Genomic DNA, 18476 nt, shown 5'->3' with positions numbered 1-18476 from the left:
TTTTGATTATTGAGTGAGGGTTAAGGGTCTTTTGCAAATGTGATACACATATTACTTGAATGTACCAAAAGACAACATAGCAGAATATCATTATGAAAGAATATTATTACTTGGTTTGAGAATTGCAATGACTTAAACAATAATTTATAAAGAAAAGCCAATCCCTAAAAAAGACTAATATAATACAGGAAGTCTACCAAATAGTATGTTCTTATCTATTTCCATATTGCATGAGACAAATCAGTCTTATTTGTGTGCATGTCCATATAAGTTCTGATTAGCATCTTATGAGGCAGACTGACAAGTGAGCAGTCAATTACACATAATTGGAAATCTAAATCAGATGGGGATAAAGGAAGGCTGAGAGAACTTCCTCTGAGTCTAGGTTAAAGGTGGAAGGAAATAATTAGGAGAATTCAAGTGTGAGTTCAGGCTATTGCATGGAAAGGGAGTATAGAAGCTTAAGTAAGCATAGATGTGGTCTCACTGGCAAGGGGCTGGTGTAGGCTAGAGGAGATCAGGGTTAAAAGGTAAATAAGAGTAGCACATGAGGCTTTATATTTGCTAAACTGAGAAATTTACAGTTTTTCTTTTTTGACGCAGAACTTTTAGAATGCTTTGTAAGATGGGAATTACCAAAGCAGAAGTTTTTAACTAGTCTGGAAGAAAAAAAAGTCAGGATGTGTACAAGTTTAGATGGGGAAAAAAAATTATATTGTTATTTGCACTAATCTCTAACTAAAATATACCATTTTCAATATATATATATATATAGAAACAACCCACAGTAATATTTGACAACGTTACTAAGAGAAATAATACATATTTTAACATTATCATAAAGTTGTTGTAGGTATCTTAAAGTATCATTAACACTCATTATTTTGAAACTATGGTATTTATTAAACTTATTTCTAGGTTCTGTTACTTAATATTAAACTAAGCTATATATATTGTCATTTTTTAAAAAATGTTATTTTAATAGTATATGAGAGCTGTATTTCAATATATTCCTATTTTGATGACTGGACATTTTATTTTGTGATCCTATATATAGCTATAGTATTCATTTTAGAGTCCATGGGAGAGGCCATAGCAAATTGGAAATATACATATTTGTGTTAATCATACTTCTTTAAAAGATTCCCCCAATTTTACAAGTTCTGGCCCCCATAAAATAAGAATTTACCCTTGAGGGTAAGCACGTTACTAAACAATTCTAGCTACTTGCTTGATATCCTTGCTAGACGGCACACCCTGAAGTTCCAATGGCCATGTACTACTCCATTATTCCCTATGATATCCCATCACTCTCCAGGTCACCTATGTTTACAGTTTTCACAGGTCATTTCCTCCATAGAATCCAGTCATAGCAGCACTAAAAGCCCGGGGGCTACAAATAGGACAAAACAATAAAAATTAAGTAGGTGATTCAATTTCCCATACTCTGAAAGGCAGAAAGCATAAAAATGGGAAACTACTATCTCTTTGCCTCACATTCCACATAGGAAATAAGAACCCAGGATAACTGTATAACATTTTGAGTGCATACAAACTTAGAACACCCAGAAAATTTCTTTATAAATGTGGATTTCAGCATCCTTCTCTATGACAATCATGTGATCCCATTCCAAGGACAACAATTTAAGAATCACTTGATTGGGGCAAAGATTCTTCACCTTCTAGGATGCCAGATTCTTGGGGGATTTTTTAGTACTCACAACTTCCATAATTTCTTGGGTTAATGGACATGCTTGGTCCTCTAAGGGGATGATCTATTGCCCTCTACTTAAAGTCCCTAGCTTAGATTCTTCTTCACAGAAAATCAGCACTGATGTCAAGTACCTAGATGTTCTTAATGATAGGAAAAGAATAGTTAATGTGGGGACATCACAGTTAAGGCCGAGCTGGGAAAAAGACCAACCAAGGAGCAAGGTAGATGCATCAAAATTGACCAGAAGTTGGAGGTTGTTGATTGTCTTAGAGATAGCCATTCAACTGAGGCAGCAGTTGTTTATCACAATCATTTATGAATCTTGGCAGTAATCAGGTGCAAGGATCAATAGGATTAAAAATAAATATGCAAACAACATGCACACATATATACATGCACAGACATTACATGCATGTATAATATATATGTACACACATACACACAGGGGAGGAGAGAGATTAATCTGCCTATGTTTAAAGTCAAAAGAAAACTGAAGAGAAAACAGAATTTAAAATACTAGAAAGAAAGAAAATGACTCACAGTGAAATGTAACATTTGCTTCCACTCCATTCTGCAACCATCAAAATGATATTAAAAGGACTGAAAAGGAATCTCCAAAAAGGACAAAAGGAACTGAAGGGAAATGCCCCCTAAACAGCAATATTTTGGAAGCTCTAAAGCATATGGACAATATTGCCTGGCTCTGCAACTAGAAGGACTTGAAATCTAAATGCCTGCAAGCAAGCTGACTCATGAACCAGAACTTCAGAAATTCTCAGGAATCAGAAGCTGAAGGTCCCTCCAAAAGTGGGAAGGCAGGGTAAGTGTGGGTGAATGAGAAGAAATGTTTCAAAGTCTCTCTGATAAACAGTAAGACCAGGCAGTTGAGAGAACCTATAAAATGGAGAACAGTAACCAAAGAGCATCAACATCAACAACAACGAGATATTACGGAGTCAAAAAGGAACTGGAATGAAGCAACAACAAGAATTAGAGGAAAAGCTCACTGCCACCAAAATCAATATAATGAACAGGAGAAGAAATCCATTTCATAGGCACTTATGAAAAAAAAAAAAACACACAAGATGCTAGGCAAAATTTAGAGCATATAAGACTTTTGATATTTAAAATAAGTGATAGAATTGTTGGGCAATGGAGCTTATTTTTTAATAATGTCCCTGAATATAGAACAAAACCAGAGTGACAAGCAAAAATCAGAGAGGATGTTATAAGGCCACGAGAAGATCAATCCTGAAGTCACAAATTTAAATAATAGTGTAATGGTTTGAAGCTGTATGTACACCAGAAAAGTATGTTTTCAAGTTCATCCATTCCTATGGGTACAGGCTCATTTTAGGATCATTCAATAAGTAGGATTTTAAGTTAAGATGTGGCCCACTTCATTATTGGTGGGCCTTAATCCTCTTACTGGAGTCCTTTATTAAGAATGAAATGCAGACACAGAGGAAGCCGCGGGAGCAAGAAGGTGAAAGTAACAAAACCCAGAAGAGAAGGGTGTTCAGTTTGCTGAAGCTGCTGGAATTCAATATACCAGAAATGGGTTGGATTTTAAAGTAGGAATTTATTAACATAATTTACAGTTCTTAGGCCATGAAAATATCCAAATTAAGCCATCAACAGGATGATACCTGGACTCCGAAGAAAAGCTGTCAGCATCTGGGATACTCTGTCACTTGGAGAGGCACAGGCTCGGGTCTGCTGGTCCTTCGCTCCCAGGTTTCATTGCTTTCAGCTGCTGGTTACAATGACCTCCTCTCTGAGCTTCTGTGGGTCCACTCTTACCATTTCTGGGGTTTTTCTCTTTCTGCTTCTCTAAAAGCTTTTTCTCTAAGCTCTCTCCAAACTTTACTGGGTGTTTCTCTCTGAGTTCTCTGGGGTTTTCCAGTGTTCTTTACTCTCTCATAAAAGACTCCAATAAAGAGGCTTAAGACCCACCTTGAATGGGCTGGGTCTCATATCATTTGAAACAAACTAACCTAATTGGTCTAAATATTTCCACATGTTTTGTGTAAGATAGCTATTGGCCTGAAATGTGGGGAAAATTTAGAACACAGAGGTTAAAGGGAATTCTAAATGCATGAAATCAGAGAATGGGGCTATAATGACTGGAAATAGGTTAATTTTGTATATAAACTTTGACATTAGAAAGGTATCACACTACCGAGCAGCTCTACCAGAGATCTGAAAACAATGGAACAATATCCTCATCCCAATCCAGTCTTGTGGGGGTAGACCTATTGTTTATGGTGGAACATTTTGATTAGGTTGTTTCCATGGAGATGTGATACACCCAAATATGGGTGTGACCTTTTGACTAGATTATTTCCACAGAGGTGTGACCCCATCAATTCAAGGCAGGTCTTACTTAGTTTTCTGAAGTCCTTTAAAAAGGGGAAACTGTTGGAGAAAGTTCAGACAAAGGCATTTGGAGAGATGCTTGGAGAGCCATTAGAAACCAAAGCCGAGCAGATGTCTCCATGTGCCTTCCCATGAGATGCTAAGTAAGCCAGAACCTGCAGAGAGCTGACATAGAGAATCTAAGTGAGGGCCCACCGAAGCTTGGGGAGGTAGCCACTGGAATCAGAAGCTGGAAGCAATGGAACCAGGAGCAAGGGCCTCTGATGCCAGCCACATGCCTTACTAGCTACAGAGAAATCCTGGATGCCATTCCGCCTTTCTTCAGAGTCAAAGTATTTTTCTCTGGATGCTTTAGTTTGTATATTTTTATGGCCTTAGAACTGTAAACTTGTACTTTAATAAATTTCCTTTATAAAAGCTGATCCATTTCTGGTATATTGCCTTCTGGCACATTAGCAAACTAAAACACACCATTCTTCAAGAAACTAGTGGATGGCATGCTTCAGCAAAATATAACTAAACCCAGAAAGAACATAAGAACATGGGATCAGGAAAGCTAAGGTTCTACAAAGAAGAAAGGCCAAGGATGAGGGTGAAGGCAAACTCCAGGACAACAAGGGGACCAAGTGCATATTTGTAATTAAAACCACAAAACTTGAAATTGATCAAAAATGATATTGAGAATTGTGTAAGAACTCCAGTAGAGAGTTTGGTAAGAAATGAATGGAAATAATATAAATATCTATGCAAATGAACAATTGAGATAATTTTATTTCCTGGAAAAAACAACAAATTATAAAATGAAAACAAATTATAAAAATAAAGCAATGTGGAAAATGTACACTATGTGAGTCAGCAGTGAATATCATCTTTCTAAATATAATGATTTAAATATTTTATTATTCTTTAACTAAAAATCATGGTATAACAATATTGGAAAGATGGAGAGAAGATGATTGGTGAGGGTGCTGGCAAAGTCTGATACACATTCATTTTGGCTGCAGTACTATAAGAGAACAAAACTAACATCCTCATCTTCCCAAACAGAAAGTCAACAGATGCTGCCTAAATTTAAAGATATCAGTAAGAAACAGTACATGAATGTTGCTTAGAAATGCAGAAGGAAGAACCAGAAGAAACAGTAAAAAGTTTTAAATTACTTCTTCTAGGGATTAGGAACTGACAGGGACAAGAGACACTGCCCCTCCTCATAATTTTTTTAAGTGACTTTAATAAATACGGACATGAAACATTTTGACAGAAATAAAAATAAATTACAAAGAAAAACAGATAGTGCATTATAAAAATTTAAGCCCATAATACCATGGTCTAAATATTTCTATATGTTTGGTGTCAGAGAGATACTGGCTTGAAAAAAATTCAGCTCAGTGAATTTATAGTATGGACTATAAAAACTATTATTCTCCTTACTATAGTTACCACTTTTCTCATGATTTGGGGCACTTGCCTATTTTTATGTTATACTTTCATCTCCCACATTTATGGAGAATCTACCTAAGTGCTTGATATTACCAGTAGACCTACACGAGTTAGTCTTGGCAAGGTCACGTTTCCATATTTCTTTTAGGCTTGGAGTTTGGAATGATGAGCCCAGAGGAACTGCTGATACTTCAGCGTGCTCCAAACCCGGGACTCAGGACAACGGGTGGGTGAGGAGCGCCATCATGCAAGAAGAATGTCAACCCATCAGACATGAGCCTTCTGGGAAAACGCTAAGTGTTTGCCAGAAAAGTTCATATACAATGACTTGTAAACTTTTCTCAAAACGACTTCATTTTTAATGAATATTGTATTTAAATAAAATGATCACTTCCAAAATATAAAGTGGCTAACACAATGAAAAAATAAAGTCAAGTAATACCGATGCAAGAAGAGATTACTTCCCCCCTTTTCTTTCTCTTTTGAAATAGCATGACGTTTCCATACCTCTCTGTAGCCATCACTGATTCGTTCCAAGCTGAGGGAATACACAAGGTCCCTACCTCCCACGAACAGCCGCTCTTGATATTCATCCAACAGCATTATATGGAGATCGAGAACACCAAAAGGGCTATGAAAGATTGATGTCCTGTTTAAATCCAAGAGTTCTGAAATGCAAAATGAAATGTATGCTAAACAGGAGAGCAAAGGCAAATATCTTCACAACATTTTTTCTCCTGGCTATTTTTTCATCCTTATTGGAACTGTTTAGGTAAACATTCATTTTTAATCACAAATACAAGGCCTTTAAAATTTATTATTCAAAAGAGAATAAATAGGAACATGAACAATTTAAAATCTTTCAGAAGTTTATGAATCTAAACTTAACATGAAAGAAAAATGTTTATAAATACAGAACAAGATAATATCTTTCACAATCTTTAATGAAAAGTGCTGTGTAGAATTATTTTTCAGTTTCACTATGTATTTAAAAAAAATCCGAACCTAACCACTAACCACTCCCAAAGTGTGCCCATTTTATTCCAGATGAACACCAAGTCAGAAAATATGTTTCTACTGTAAACTGGTTTTGAAAGTCATATCCAAAATGAAATTGTCCAAGTCTGGAAACTATCAGTGGTAACACGTGGTAACGTTCAGTACAGTGGAATCATTGATTAAAAGGGTGATGTGGGCTAGTACTCTTGCATTGGTGCCTGGCTCAGAAACTACAAATTATTTGAGTTATATTTAATATACACGTAACTTTTAAAAGTCAGAAGCTGGCAAACCTCTCATATGTGCACTTGCGTTTACTTGTTTCTTTTTTTTTTTTTATTTGCTATGGCAATATGGTACTTAAGACTGGTAAGATGATATATGAGAGAGAATATTGCTCCTAAAACTAGACCCTGCATGCTGATAATTTCCTGAAGCTCCTTGGAAAATGTTCACAAGTTAGGAGTTAACTTTACTGCCAAAAGGGTCAATACTTAATGCATCTGAAAGAGACTATGGAATCTTGATACCCAGGACACCAAAACCCAGGCAGCAATATGATAGGTGAATACTCTATCATATTACGCCCACACTTAAACTCTCTTAGAAAAGAATAGATGAAGTACCTTGGCACTTTTTAAAGAGTGTATTCCTTGTCTACAGCTCCACTCTGAAAGTACTGGAGCCCCAAATTCTCTAGAATAGGGCTAACTTTAAATCTTTAGCTTTATATAAGCAATACTGCTAAAATCAAAGTTATCTTTTATAAAGCTAAACTGTGGGGTAGTAATCATTTGACTATTAAAATAAACAAAGAATCTGAGAACAAGTTGTGAGGGATAGACAGAGGACATATGGGTGCTTTATTTGGAGAGCAAGAAGATAAAATAGTGAGAAATTAGAGGTTTCTGAATCCAGGAGAATAAATCCCATTTGATAATTTTATCAGTATGGAATCTTATTGTTTTCCTCACTTACTAGACATTCACACACAGCAAGAGGAGTGCATTTTTTTTCTTTTTTTTTTTTATTAATTAAAAAAAGAATTAACAAAACAATTAGAAATCATTCCAATCTACATGTACAATCAGTAATTCTTAATAACATCACATAGTTGCATATTCATCATTTCTTAGTACATTTGCATCGATTTAGAGAAAGAAATAAAAAGACAACAGAATAAGAATTAAAACAATAGAAAGAAAAAAAAAACAAAAACAAAAACAAAAAACCTATACCTCACATGCAGCTTCATTCAGTGTTTTAACATAATTGCATTACAATTGGGTAGTATTGTGCTGTCCATTTCTGAGTTTTTATATCCAGTCCCGTTGTACAGTCTGTATCCCTTCAGCTCCAATTATCCCTTCTCTTTTTTTTTTTTTTAATTAACGGAAAAAAAGAAATTAACCCAACATTTAGAGATCATACCATTCTACATATGCAATCATTAATTCTTAACATCATCACATAGATGCATGATCATCATTTCTTAGTACATATGCATTGGTTTAGAAGAACTAGCAACATAATCGAAAAAGATATAGAATGTTAATATAGAGAAAAAAATAAAAGTAATAATAGTAAAATCAAAACAAAACAAAACAAAAACCTATAGCTCAGATGCAGCTTCATTCAGTGTTTTAACATGATTACTTTACAATTAGGTATTATTGTGCTGTCCATTTTTGAGTTTTTGTATCTAGTCCTGTTACACGGTCTGTATTTCTTCAACTCCAATTGGCCATTATCTTACCCTGTTTCTACCTCCTGCTGGACTCTGTTATCAAGGACATATTCCAAATTTATTCTCAAATGTCTGTTCACATCAGTGGGACCATACAGTATTTGTCCTTTAGTTTTTGGCTAGACTCACTCAGCATAATGTTCTCTAGGTCCATCCATGTTATTACATGCTTCATAAGTTTATCCTGTCTTAAAGCTGCATAGTATTCCATCGTATGTATATACCACAGTTTGTTTAGCCACTCTTCTGTTGATGGAGATTTCGGCTGTTTCCATCTCTTTGCAATTGTAAATAACGCTGCTATAAACATTGGTGTGCAAATGTCCGTTTGTGTCTTTGCCCTTAAGTCCTTTGAGTATATTCCCAGCAATGGTATTGCTGGGTCGTATGGCAATTCTATATTCAGCTTTTTGAGGAACCGCCAAACTGCCTTCCACAGTGGTTGCACCATTTGACATTCCCACCAACAGTGGATAAGTGTGCCTCTTTCTCCGCATCCTCTCCAGCACTTGTCATTTTCTGTTTTGTTGATAATGGCCATTCTGGTGGGTGTGAGATGATATCTCATTGTGGTTTTGATTTGCATTTCTCTAATGGCCAGGGACATTGAGCATCTCTTCATGTGCCTTTTGGCCATTTGTATTTCCTCTTCTGAGAGGTGTCTGTTCAAGTCTTTTTCCCATTTTGTAATTGGGTTGGCTGTCTTTCTGTTGTTGAGTTGAACAATCTCTTTATAAATTCTGGATACTAGACCTTTATCTGATATGTCATTTCCAAATATTGTCTCCCATTGTGTAGGCTGTCTTTCTACTTTCTTGATGAAGTTCTTTGATGCACAAAAGTGTTTAATTTTGAGGAGTTCCCATTTATTTATTTCCTTCTTCAGTGCTCTTGCTTTAGGTTTAAGGTCCATAAAACCGCCTCCAGTTGTAAGATCCATAAGATATCTCCCAATATTTTCCTCTAACTGTTTTATGGTCTTAGACCTAATGTTTAGATCTTTGATCCATTTTGAGTTAACTTTTGTATAGGGTGTGAGAGATGGATCTTCTTTCATTCTTTTGCATATGGATATCCAGTTCTCTAGGCACCATTTATTGAAGAGACTGCTCTGTCCCAGGTGAGTTGGCTTGACTGCCTTATCAAAGATCAAATGTCCATAGATGAGAGGGTCTATATCTGAGCACTCTATTCGATTTCATTGGTCGATATATCTATCTTTATGCCAATACCATGCTGTTTTGACCACTGTGGCTTCATAATATGCCTTTAAGTCAGGCAGCGCGAGACCTCCAGCTTCGTTTTTTTTCCTCAAGATGTTTTTAGCAATTCGGGGCACCCTGCCCTTCCAGATAAATTTGCTTATTGGTTTTTCTATTTCTGAAAAATAAGTTGCTGGGATTTTGATTGGTATTGCATTGAATCTGTAAATCAATTTAGGTAGGATTGACATCTTAACTATATTTAGTCTTCCAATCTATGAACACGGTATGCCCTTCCATCTATTTAGGTCTTCTGTGATTTCTTTTAGCAGTTTTTTGTAGTTTTCTTTATATAGGTTTTTTGTCTCTTTAGTTAAATTTATTCCTAGGTATTTTATTCTTTTAGTTGCAATTGTAAATGGGATTCGTTTCTTGATTTCCCCCTCAGCTTGTTCATTACTAGTGTATAGAAATGCTACAGATTTTTGAATGTTGATCTTGTAACCTGCTACTTTGCTGTACTCATTTATTAGCTCTAGTAGTTTTGTTGTGGATTTTTCTGGGTTTTCGACGTATAGTATCATATCGTCTGCAAACAGTGATAGTTTTACTTCTTCCTTTCCAATTTTGATGCCTTGTATTTCTTTTTCTTGTCTAATTGCTCTGGCTAGAACCTCCAACACAATGTTGAATAATAGTGGTGATAGTGGACATCCTTGTCTTGTTCCTGATCTTAGGGGGAAAGTTTTCAATTTTTCCCCATTGAGGATGATATTAGCTGTGGGTTTTTCATATATTCCCTCTATCATTTTAAGGAAGTTCCCTTGTATTCCTATCTTTTGAAGTGTTTTCAACAGGAAAGGATGTTGAATCTTGTCGAATGCCTTCTCTGCATCAATTGAGATGATCATGTGATTTTTCTGCTTTGATTGGTTGATATGGTGTATTACATTAATTGATTTTCTTATGTTGAACCATCCTTGCATACCTGGGATGAATCCTACTTGGTCATGATGTATAATTCTTTTAATGTGTTGTTGGATACGATTTGCTAGAATTTTATTGAGGATTTTTGCATCTATATTCATTAGAGAGATTGGTCTGTGGTTTTCTTTTTTTGTAATATCTTTGCCTGGTTTTGGTATGAGGGTGATGTTGGCTTCATAGAATGAATTAGGCAGTTTTCCCTCCACTTCGATTTTTTTGAAGAGTTTGAGGAGAATTGGTACTAATTCTTTCTGGAACGTTTGGTAGAATTCACATGTGAAGCCATCTGGTCCTGGACTTTTCTTTTTAGGAAGCTTTTGAATGACTAATTCAATTTCTTTACTTGTGATTGGTTTGTTGAGGTCATCTATGTCTTCTTGAGTCAAAGTTGGTTGTTCATGTCTTTCCAGGAACCCATCCATTTCATCTAAATTGTTGTATTTATTAGCGTAAAGTTGTTCATAGTATCCTGTTATTACCTCCTTTATTTCTGTGAGGTCAGTAGTTATGTCTCCTCTTCCATTTCTGATCTTATTTATTTGCATCCTCTCTCTTCTTCTTTTTGTCAATCTTGCTAAGGGCCCATCAATCTTATTGATTTTCTCATAGAACCAACTTCTGGTCTTATTGATTTTCTCTACTGTTTTCATATTTTCAATTTCATTTATTTCTGCTCTGATCTTTGTTATTTCTTTCCTTTTGCTTGCTTTGGGATTAGTTTGCTGTTCTTTCTCCAGTTCTTCCAATTGAACAGTTAATTCCTGCATTTTTGCCTTTTCTTCTTTTCTGATATAGGCATTTAGGGCAATAAATTTCCCTCTTTGCACTGCCTTTGCTGCATCCCATAAGTTTTGATATGTCGTGTTTTCATTTTCATTTGCCTCGAGGTATTTACTAATTTCTCTTGCAATTTCTTCTTTGACCCACTCGTTGTTTAAGAGTGTGTTGTTGAGCCTCCAGGTATTTGTGAATTTTCTGGCATTCTGCCTCTTATTGATTTCCAACTTCATTCCTTTATGATCCGAGAAAGTGTTGTGTATGATTTCAATCTTTTTAAATTTGTTAAGACTTGCTTTGTGACCCAGCATATGGTCTATCTTTGAGAATGATCCATGAGCACTTGAGAAAAAGGTGTATCCTGCTGTTGTGGGATGTAATGTCCTATAAATGTCTGTTAAGTCTAGCTCCTTTATAGTAATATTCAGATTCTCTATTTCTTTATTGATCCTCTGTCTAGATGTTCTGTCCATTGATGAGAGTGGGGAATTGAAGTCTCCAACTATTATGGTATTTGTGTCTATTTCCCTTTTCAGTGTTTGCAGTGTATTCCTCACGTATTTTGGGGCATTCTGGTTCGGTGCATAAATATTTATGATTGTTATGTCTTCTTGTTTAATTGTTCCTTTTATTAGTATATAGTGTCCTTCTTTGTCTCTTTTAACTGTTTTACATTTGAAGTCTAACTTGTTGGATATTAGTATAGCCACTCCTGTTATTTTCTGGTTGTTATTTGCATGAAATATCTTTTCCCAACCTTTCACTTTCAACCTATGTTTATCTTTGGGTCTAAGATGTGTTTCCTGTAGACAGCATATAGAAGCATCCTGTTTTTTAATCCATTCTGCCAATCTATGTCTTTTGATTGGGGAATTCAGTCCATTAACATTTAGTGTTATTACTGTTTGGATAATATTTTCCTCTGCCATTTTGCCTTTTGTATTATATATATCATATCTGACTTTCCTTCTTTCTACACTCTTCTCCATACCTCTCTCTTCTGTCTTTTCGGTTCTGACTCTAGTGCTCCCTTTAGTATTTCTTGCAGAGCTGGTCTCTTGGTCACAAATTCTCTCAGTGACTTTTTGTCTGAGAATGTTTTAATTTCTCCCTCATTTTTGAAGGACAATTTTGCTGGATATAGGAGTCTTGGTTGGCAGTTTTTTCTTTTAGTAATTTAAATATATCATCCCACTGTCTTTTAGCCTCCATGGTTTCTGCTGAGAAATCTACACATAGTCTTATTGGGTTTCCCTTGTATGTGATGGATTGTTTTTCTCTTGCTGCTTTCAAGATCCTCTCTTTCTCTTTGACCTCTGACATTCTAACTAGTAAGTGTCTTGGAAAATGCCTATTTGGGTCTAATCTCTTTGGGGTACGCTGCACTTCTTGGATCTGTAATTTTAGGTCTTTCATAAGAGTTGGGAAATTTTCAGTGAAAATTTCTTCCATTAGTTTTTCTCCTCCTTTTCCCTTCTCTTCTCCTTCTGGGACACCCACAACATGTATATTTGTGCGGTTCATATTGTCCTTGAGTTCCCTGATACCCTGTTCAAATTTTTCCATTCTTTTCCCGATAGTTTCTGTTTGTTTTTGGAATTCAGATGTTCCATCCTCCAAATCACTAATTCTATCTTCTGTCTCTTTGAATCTATCATTGTAGGTATCCATTGTTTTTTCTATCTTTTCTACTTTGTCCTTCGCTTCCATAAGTTCTGTGATTTGTTTTTTCAGTTTTTCTATTTCTTCTTTTTGTTCAGCGCATGTCTTCTTCATGTCCTCCCTCAATTTATCGATTTCGTTTTTGAAGAGGTTTTCCATTTCTGTTCGTATATTTAGCATTAGTTGTCTCAGCTCCTGTATCTCATTTGAACTATTGGGTTGTTCCTTTGACTGGGCCATATTTTCAATTATTTGAGCGTGATCCGTTATCTTCTGTTGGCGTCTGCACATTTAGACAGATTTCCCTGGGTATTGGATCCAAAAGTTTGGAAGATTTTCCTGTGAAATCTCTGGGTTCTGTTTTTCTTATCCTGCCCAGTAGGTGGCGCTCGTGGCACACGTTTGTCTGCGGGTCCCACCAGTAAAAGGTGCTGTGGGACCTTAAACTTTGGAAAACTGTCGCCGTCCAGGGGGTTCGCTAGCCGAAGTGGCTTGAGCCGGCCCGGGGTCCGAACGCAGGGAGGGTTGCTGGTCGCCGCAGCCCGGGAAAGAGCCCGTCCGAATTTCCTAGTCGGCCCTGGGCGACAAGCGTGGCGAGAGGGCGCCAGCGGCAGCAGCCCGCCCTAGAGAGTGCACGTTCCCCGGGAGTCACGGGTTTGGAAGGGGCCTCCCCCACCCGTCACTGTTCTCCGCAGCCTGGGGATTTCCGATCCAATTCTCTCAGTTAGTCCGGGGGGCTGCGCGTGGTGTGGGCGCCAGCCGCCTTGGTTTCAGGGGACCGCCTCTCCAATTCTCCCAGCCGGCCCGGGAAGGGGAAAGGGAGTAATTCCGGCTGCTTGCCACCCCGCCCGGTGAGGCCCGCGCACCTCGGCGATCTCACCCGAGCTGCTTCTCTCAGTCAGCCAGCCGTTCCAGGATGGGGTACGCTGTCTTTTTTATCTCTGTTGTGGCTTTGGGCGCTTTCTGTATCGTTTCTAGTCCCCTAGTAGCTGCCCTGGAGAAGAAACTAAGATCCGCGCGTCTTACTAAGCCGCCATCTTCCAGGAAGTCCCTCTCGAGGAGTGCATTTTAATAGATCTGATATTATAACAAAAAATATATATCAACGCTGTCTGCTGCCATTACATCTTGTCTTTATATATAAGTATATATGGTTTTATTAGTTGACATTTCAAAAAGTTGCCCCCAGTTATTCCTATGTATCACCAAAATTTATTCACATTGAAATCAATATCTGAAAGGGGCAATTGATCAAAGAAGTGTTATACATTACCTAGAATTAATAGAACTCTCAACCACAGAGTTATCAAACAAATTAATATGTAGTTCTTGAGAAATTAAGTTTGCTGGAGAATAAGAAAAAGTCAGGATAGATAAGAAGGACACCAACATCTACTTGTTTTTATAACATCAATTTCTACTAAGCTTACTGTAATTTTAAGAGTCTCAAGGCAGCAGCTCCTATTTCTTTGTTAATCATAATATAGATTACTGAATCATCAATCTTATTTTATTCTGATATATCAGCTTCTATTCTGAACCATCTTCCTGTCTCTATGGCCGGTTATAAGCCAAGAGATCACAAAGATGTGCCCGTGTTCCTGGGGAGAACATAGTCTGGAATGAGCAAAAGGAACGAACAGTAAGTGTGCATTAAACAAATGCAAATTTTTTAAATGAGCATTTTTAATGTCCTTTATATGTATCGTTTTTCCAAAAAAAGTAAACAACCATAGTGTGAGCATTTAAATTTTAACTGTTTTTTGTTTCTTTCTTTACTAATGGAAAACCTGAGATGCCCAGAGAATAAATGACTATCACACAGACTTACATTATTACAATGAAAAATCCCTCAAATAGCCTATGAAAACATGAGACTAGAAGTACAACAGACATGTATGGCATAATAGGAAGCAACATAGACTGAGAATCTGGAGAGCCAGGTTCTACTCTCAACTTTGACATTAATTATCTGGGAAACAAGGAACAAACACACAATCTTTTTCAGACTGACTTCCTCCTCTGTTACCCTCGCACTCTCCCACCTTTAAAATTATTGGTTCTTTGACTAAATTGTGTTTCTGAAATGCAGGTGATAAACCACTTTTTAAAACAATCAAACAAACCCAAAATACAGAATCATTCAAAGTAAAACATTCCACTTATATTTTCAGAAGCTGAATAAGTAGGGAGTGTGGTCAGTGAGCAAGCTGAAGTATCACACATTCACAGCTAAGCTTGTCTAAAGATAAGCAGTTAAAATATTCGCTTACAACTTTTCATATGTTCAAAAGATTGTAGGGCTGGAAAGTAATTTTTTATTCTAAGGAATTCTGTTGATTATTAAGCCTTTTTCATTTACATGGCCTCACGGGAGTGCCAAATTGTCTGTATACACAAAATTGAATATTATATACATTTTAAGCAGCAAGTGAAGAAATCTCATTTCATTTATGAAAATACTTCCTAGAACAATTTTAAAGTCATTTTTTTATTATAAAGCCCAATGAATAGACTGTAGTTTACTTCACACATTTTTGTAATATGAGAGAAGTACGTTGAATATTTTGCAACTCTCCACCCAGACCATTATCATACAATGGAACAATGCCAATGATTAAATTCATAAGAAGTTCAGACTTGCCAGTAGGTATGTTATTTCAGAGGCATGGCACACTAACCAAAACATATCACTGAAATGGTTTAAATTTTTCTCATCAACTTCCATAGGTATAAATTCTGAATATGATACTTAATTTTCCCTAAGATTCAAACTGCCCCTCATAACTGGCTAATTGTGATTAACATCCATGGTTTTAAAGTCAAGAAGGGTTAAACTTATGTATTATAGGTAAATATTTGTGCTTTAGAAATATATCTGAAATAATGAACACAGAGACATTCAATAAAAGAAAATTTAAAGAAACCAAGGCTGAGCATATTTATGCTTTAATATTAATTCATTGTGCTACTTTTATTTATTTGATTATTTCTAGCTCACTCCTTCCCAAAAAGGATGTGAGATGGCTTATACAGTTATATTGAATTGAATCATCAAATACATTTCTAGGGAAATCAGGGTGAAGGGAATAAACAAAGAGTAAGGTGAGGCAGTTGCAATAAATTTGATTTGCTGAAAATCACCCTTGAATCTCCTACACACTACTAAAGTTGAATTCCAAAGTTGACCTCAAGCTTCCAATTTCCATAGTAAAGGTCACTATACTTAAGAGAGAAAAAAAACCGATACCAATTGCATAGAACTACCACCTGAAATTAAGGATTAGGAGAAATTTCTCCTGAGGTCCTCTTCATGGGATTGCTGAAAAGTACTACCATGGGCAATTAATGTCATTAAGACATAAGGTATCAAGTTCCATATTTCTGCTTTTAATATAATTCTGTCTCTCAGTTCAAGCCAATTGAACCAATAAATATCAAAGTGCAATCTACCAAAAGTGATTTTACGGACGGTCACATTTGTTCAGCACTTTAATGCCTGCAATGAAGAAAGATTATATCAAGGTAATGAAAAACCAAAGGCAGGAAACAAGGCCTCACGGGAACTACAAAGCCAACAGACACATAGGGCAATTTATTTCTTAGGAGATGCTGCAATTTTTTTTTTTTTTTTTGAGATACTGCACCTTTGTTTCTTGTTGCTCTTAATACCACTGCTTCACTGTACTGACTCTATAGGTTTCACTCATTAGCTTCTTCAAAATCCAATATGTCTCTGTTAGCTCCCAGTTCTGAACGACCTCCCAGCTCCCTTCCTACCACTGTATGCCAACAATTTCTGCATCTCTTAATTCAAGTTTTCAAGGAAAATAATGTAATTGGCTCAGCAAAGTTCACAATTCACAGATTGCAAGCTCCCTCTAGATTGGCTGCTTGGGGGTCAAACGCCCACCCACAAATAAATGTGGAGGTCACGTGACAAACAAGGTAGTCCTATCATTATGCATGATCAGAGCAGCCACCATGAAGAATGTATGTCAATTTCATCAACAAAACTACCCAGTCTGTGTTTATTAGAATGAAATTCTAATGTGTAAATTCATTACAATCTGTATTTCTAGTAGAATGAGTTGACCTAACAGAAAGCCTATTAAGTGTTGGAGAGTTTGTCAAAAATGATCACTTGGTTTTTTTTTTTTTCAGTTTATTTTGAGCGGTCCTTCCTAATAATAATTGGATTGTTAGTGTCACTCACATCACTGGAGAATAAATCTTACAGTTTGCATAGAGAAGAATACCACCATTTCTGTATTCTGCAGGGGTGGGGAAACATGCAATTTTTTACACAAAAGGAATTTCCAGAAATGGAAGCATATTTTATTTTTAAAAAGAGCATTGTAAAAATGAAAGCAATTAGTAAGATAAAACAGTAGAATAGATAAATCATGAATTTCTACAGTTTAAAGAAAGGCAAAAACGTTAGGGAAAAAAAACTGAAAATAGGGTTTACTTACAACATATATGAGAAAAATTATTCTTCTCAACATTGGAGAAAAAAAATTATTCTAAAGAGAGACAAAAAAAAACCTGTCACCTCTTTTCTGTAAACAGACATGTTGAAAAGAAGACACCTCAAAACTAACTCACATAAAAAGAATTCAACTTCAGTAAATATCCAAAGGAATGAATATGAAAATAACCTTTTTTTTTACATGGCCAGGCACCGGGAAATGAACCTGGGTCTCCGGCATGGCAGGCGAGAACTCTGCCTGCTGAGCCACCGTGGCCTGCCCTGAAAATAATGTTTTAAGTGCCCTCTTTAAAAAATTACAATAATCAGTGAAAATCAGGTTGAGGACACTGCCATCAGGACTCTTTTGGAGGCCAATGTGACATTTCTACACAACCCATATTTTCTGCAGGACACGCATTACTTTCTTAAAAACAAAATCATATAGTAGGGGAAGGGATAGGGAAATATCTTTTTATTTTATGCAAAACAAATTTCCTCATGTTCAGATACTGTTTCTCCCAGCCTGGACTCTCAAATTGGAATGTTAGTTAACATTTATTGAGCAGTCATTGTGCTCACATTCTGTGTTAAGCACTTTACATGTATTATTCCATTTAATCATCATGGCACACTGCAACACCTTCATGAACTAAGGACTCTTATTATCCCAGTTTTCTATAAGCAAAAAAAAACATTTTCAGAGATCAAGTGCACAATCAAGTTACTTGGGTTATTTGGTTACTGACTTGTGAGGTCTGTTATTAAAAATGCAGGGATGGGGGTTGTCTATCACCATGGTAAACTCACATAGCTTAGCCATCCCCAGTTTCTGTCCCTAGAGTCAAAGGTAAAAGATGGGCTTGTTAGAAACTTATTCCTTCCTGGAAATGACTCCACAGTTCATTATGGATACAACTTCCTATAGAAGCAACTAAGAAAAGTCTAGTCTTTAAAGAATTATAATATATCAGAAATCATATGCAACTTTTGCATTTAATATAAATAGTAAGATAAAAATAGAACGTTTTGCCAATATTCAATCATGTGGGTTTGTCCAAAAAAAACAGCAACATCAGCAGGAAAATCAGGTTCCTA

General features: G+C 36.3%; 1 protein-coding gene across 2 annotated transcripts in view; it reads right to left on the bottom strand.

The window, feature by feature from the left end:
* SEMA3E (semaphorin 3E) overlaps nt 1-18476 on the bottom strand; it is a 292458-nt gene that overhangs the window by 117391 nt on the left and 156591 nt on the right. The window contains exon 2 of one of the 2 annotated variants that reach the window (XM_077151784.1): nt 6041-6201. In XM_077151784.1, the coding sequence (XP_077007899.1) occupies nt 6041-6201 (161 nt within the window). The remainder of the gene's footprint in view (nt 1-6040; nt 6202-18476) is intronic. The other variant, XM_077151800.1, reaches the window with a different exon arrangement.

The sequence above is a fragment of the Tamandua tetradactyla genome, chromosome 1, assembly GCF_023851605.1.
Source record: "Tamandua tetradactyla isolate mTamTet1 chromosome 1, mTamTet1.pri, whole genome shotgun sequence".
Taxonomy (NCBI): Eukaryota; Metazoa; Chordata; class Mammalia; order Pilosa; family Myrmecophagidae; genus Tamandua; species Tamandua tetradactyla.
The sequence above is the reverse complement of the archived record's forward strand: the minus strand, read 5'-3'. Positions and strand labels throughout refer to the sequence as shown.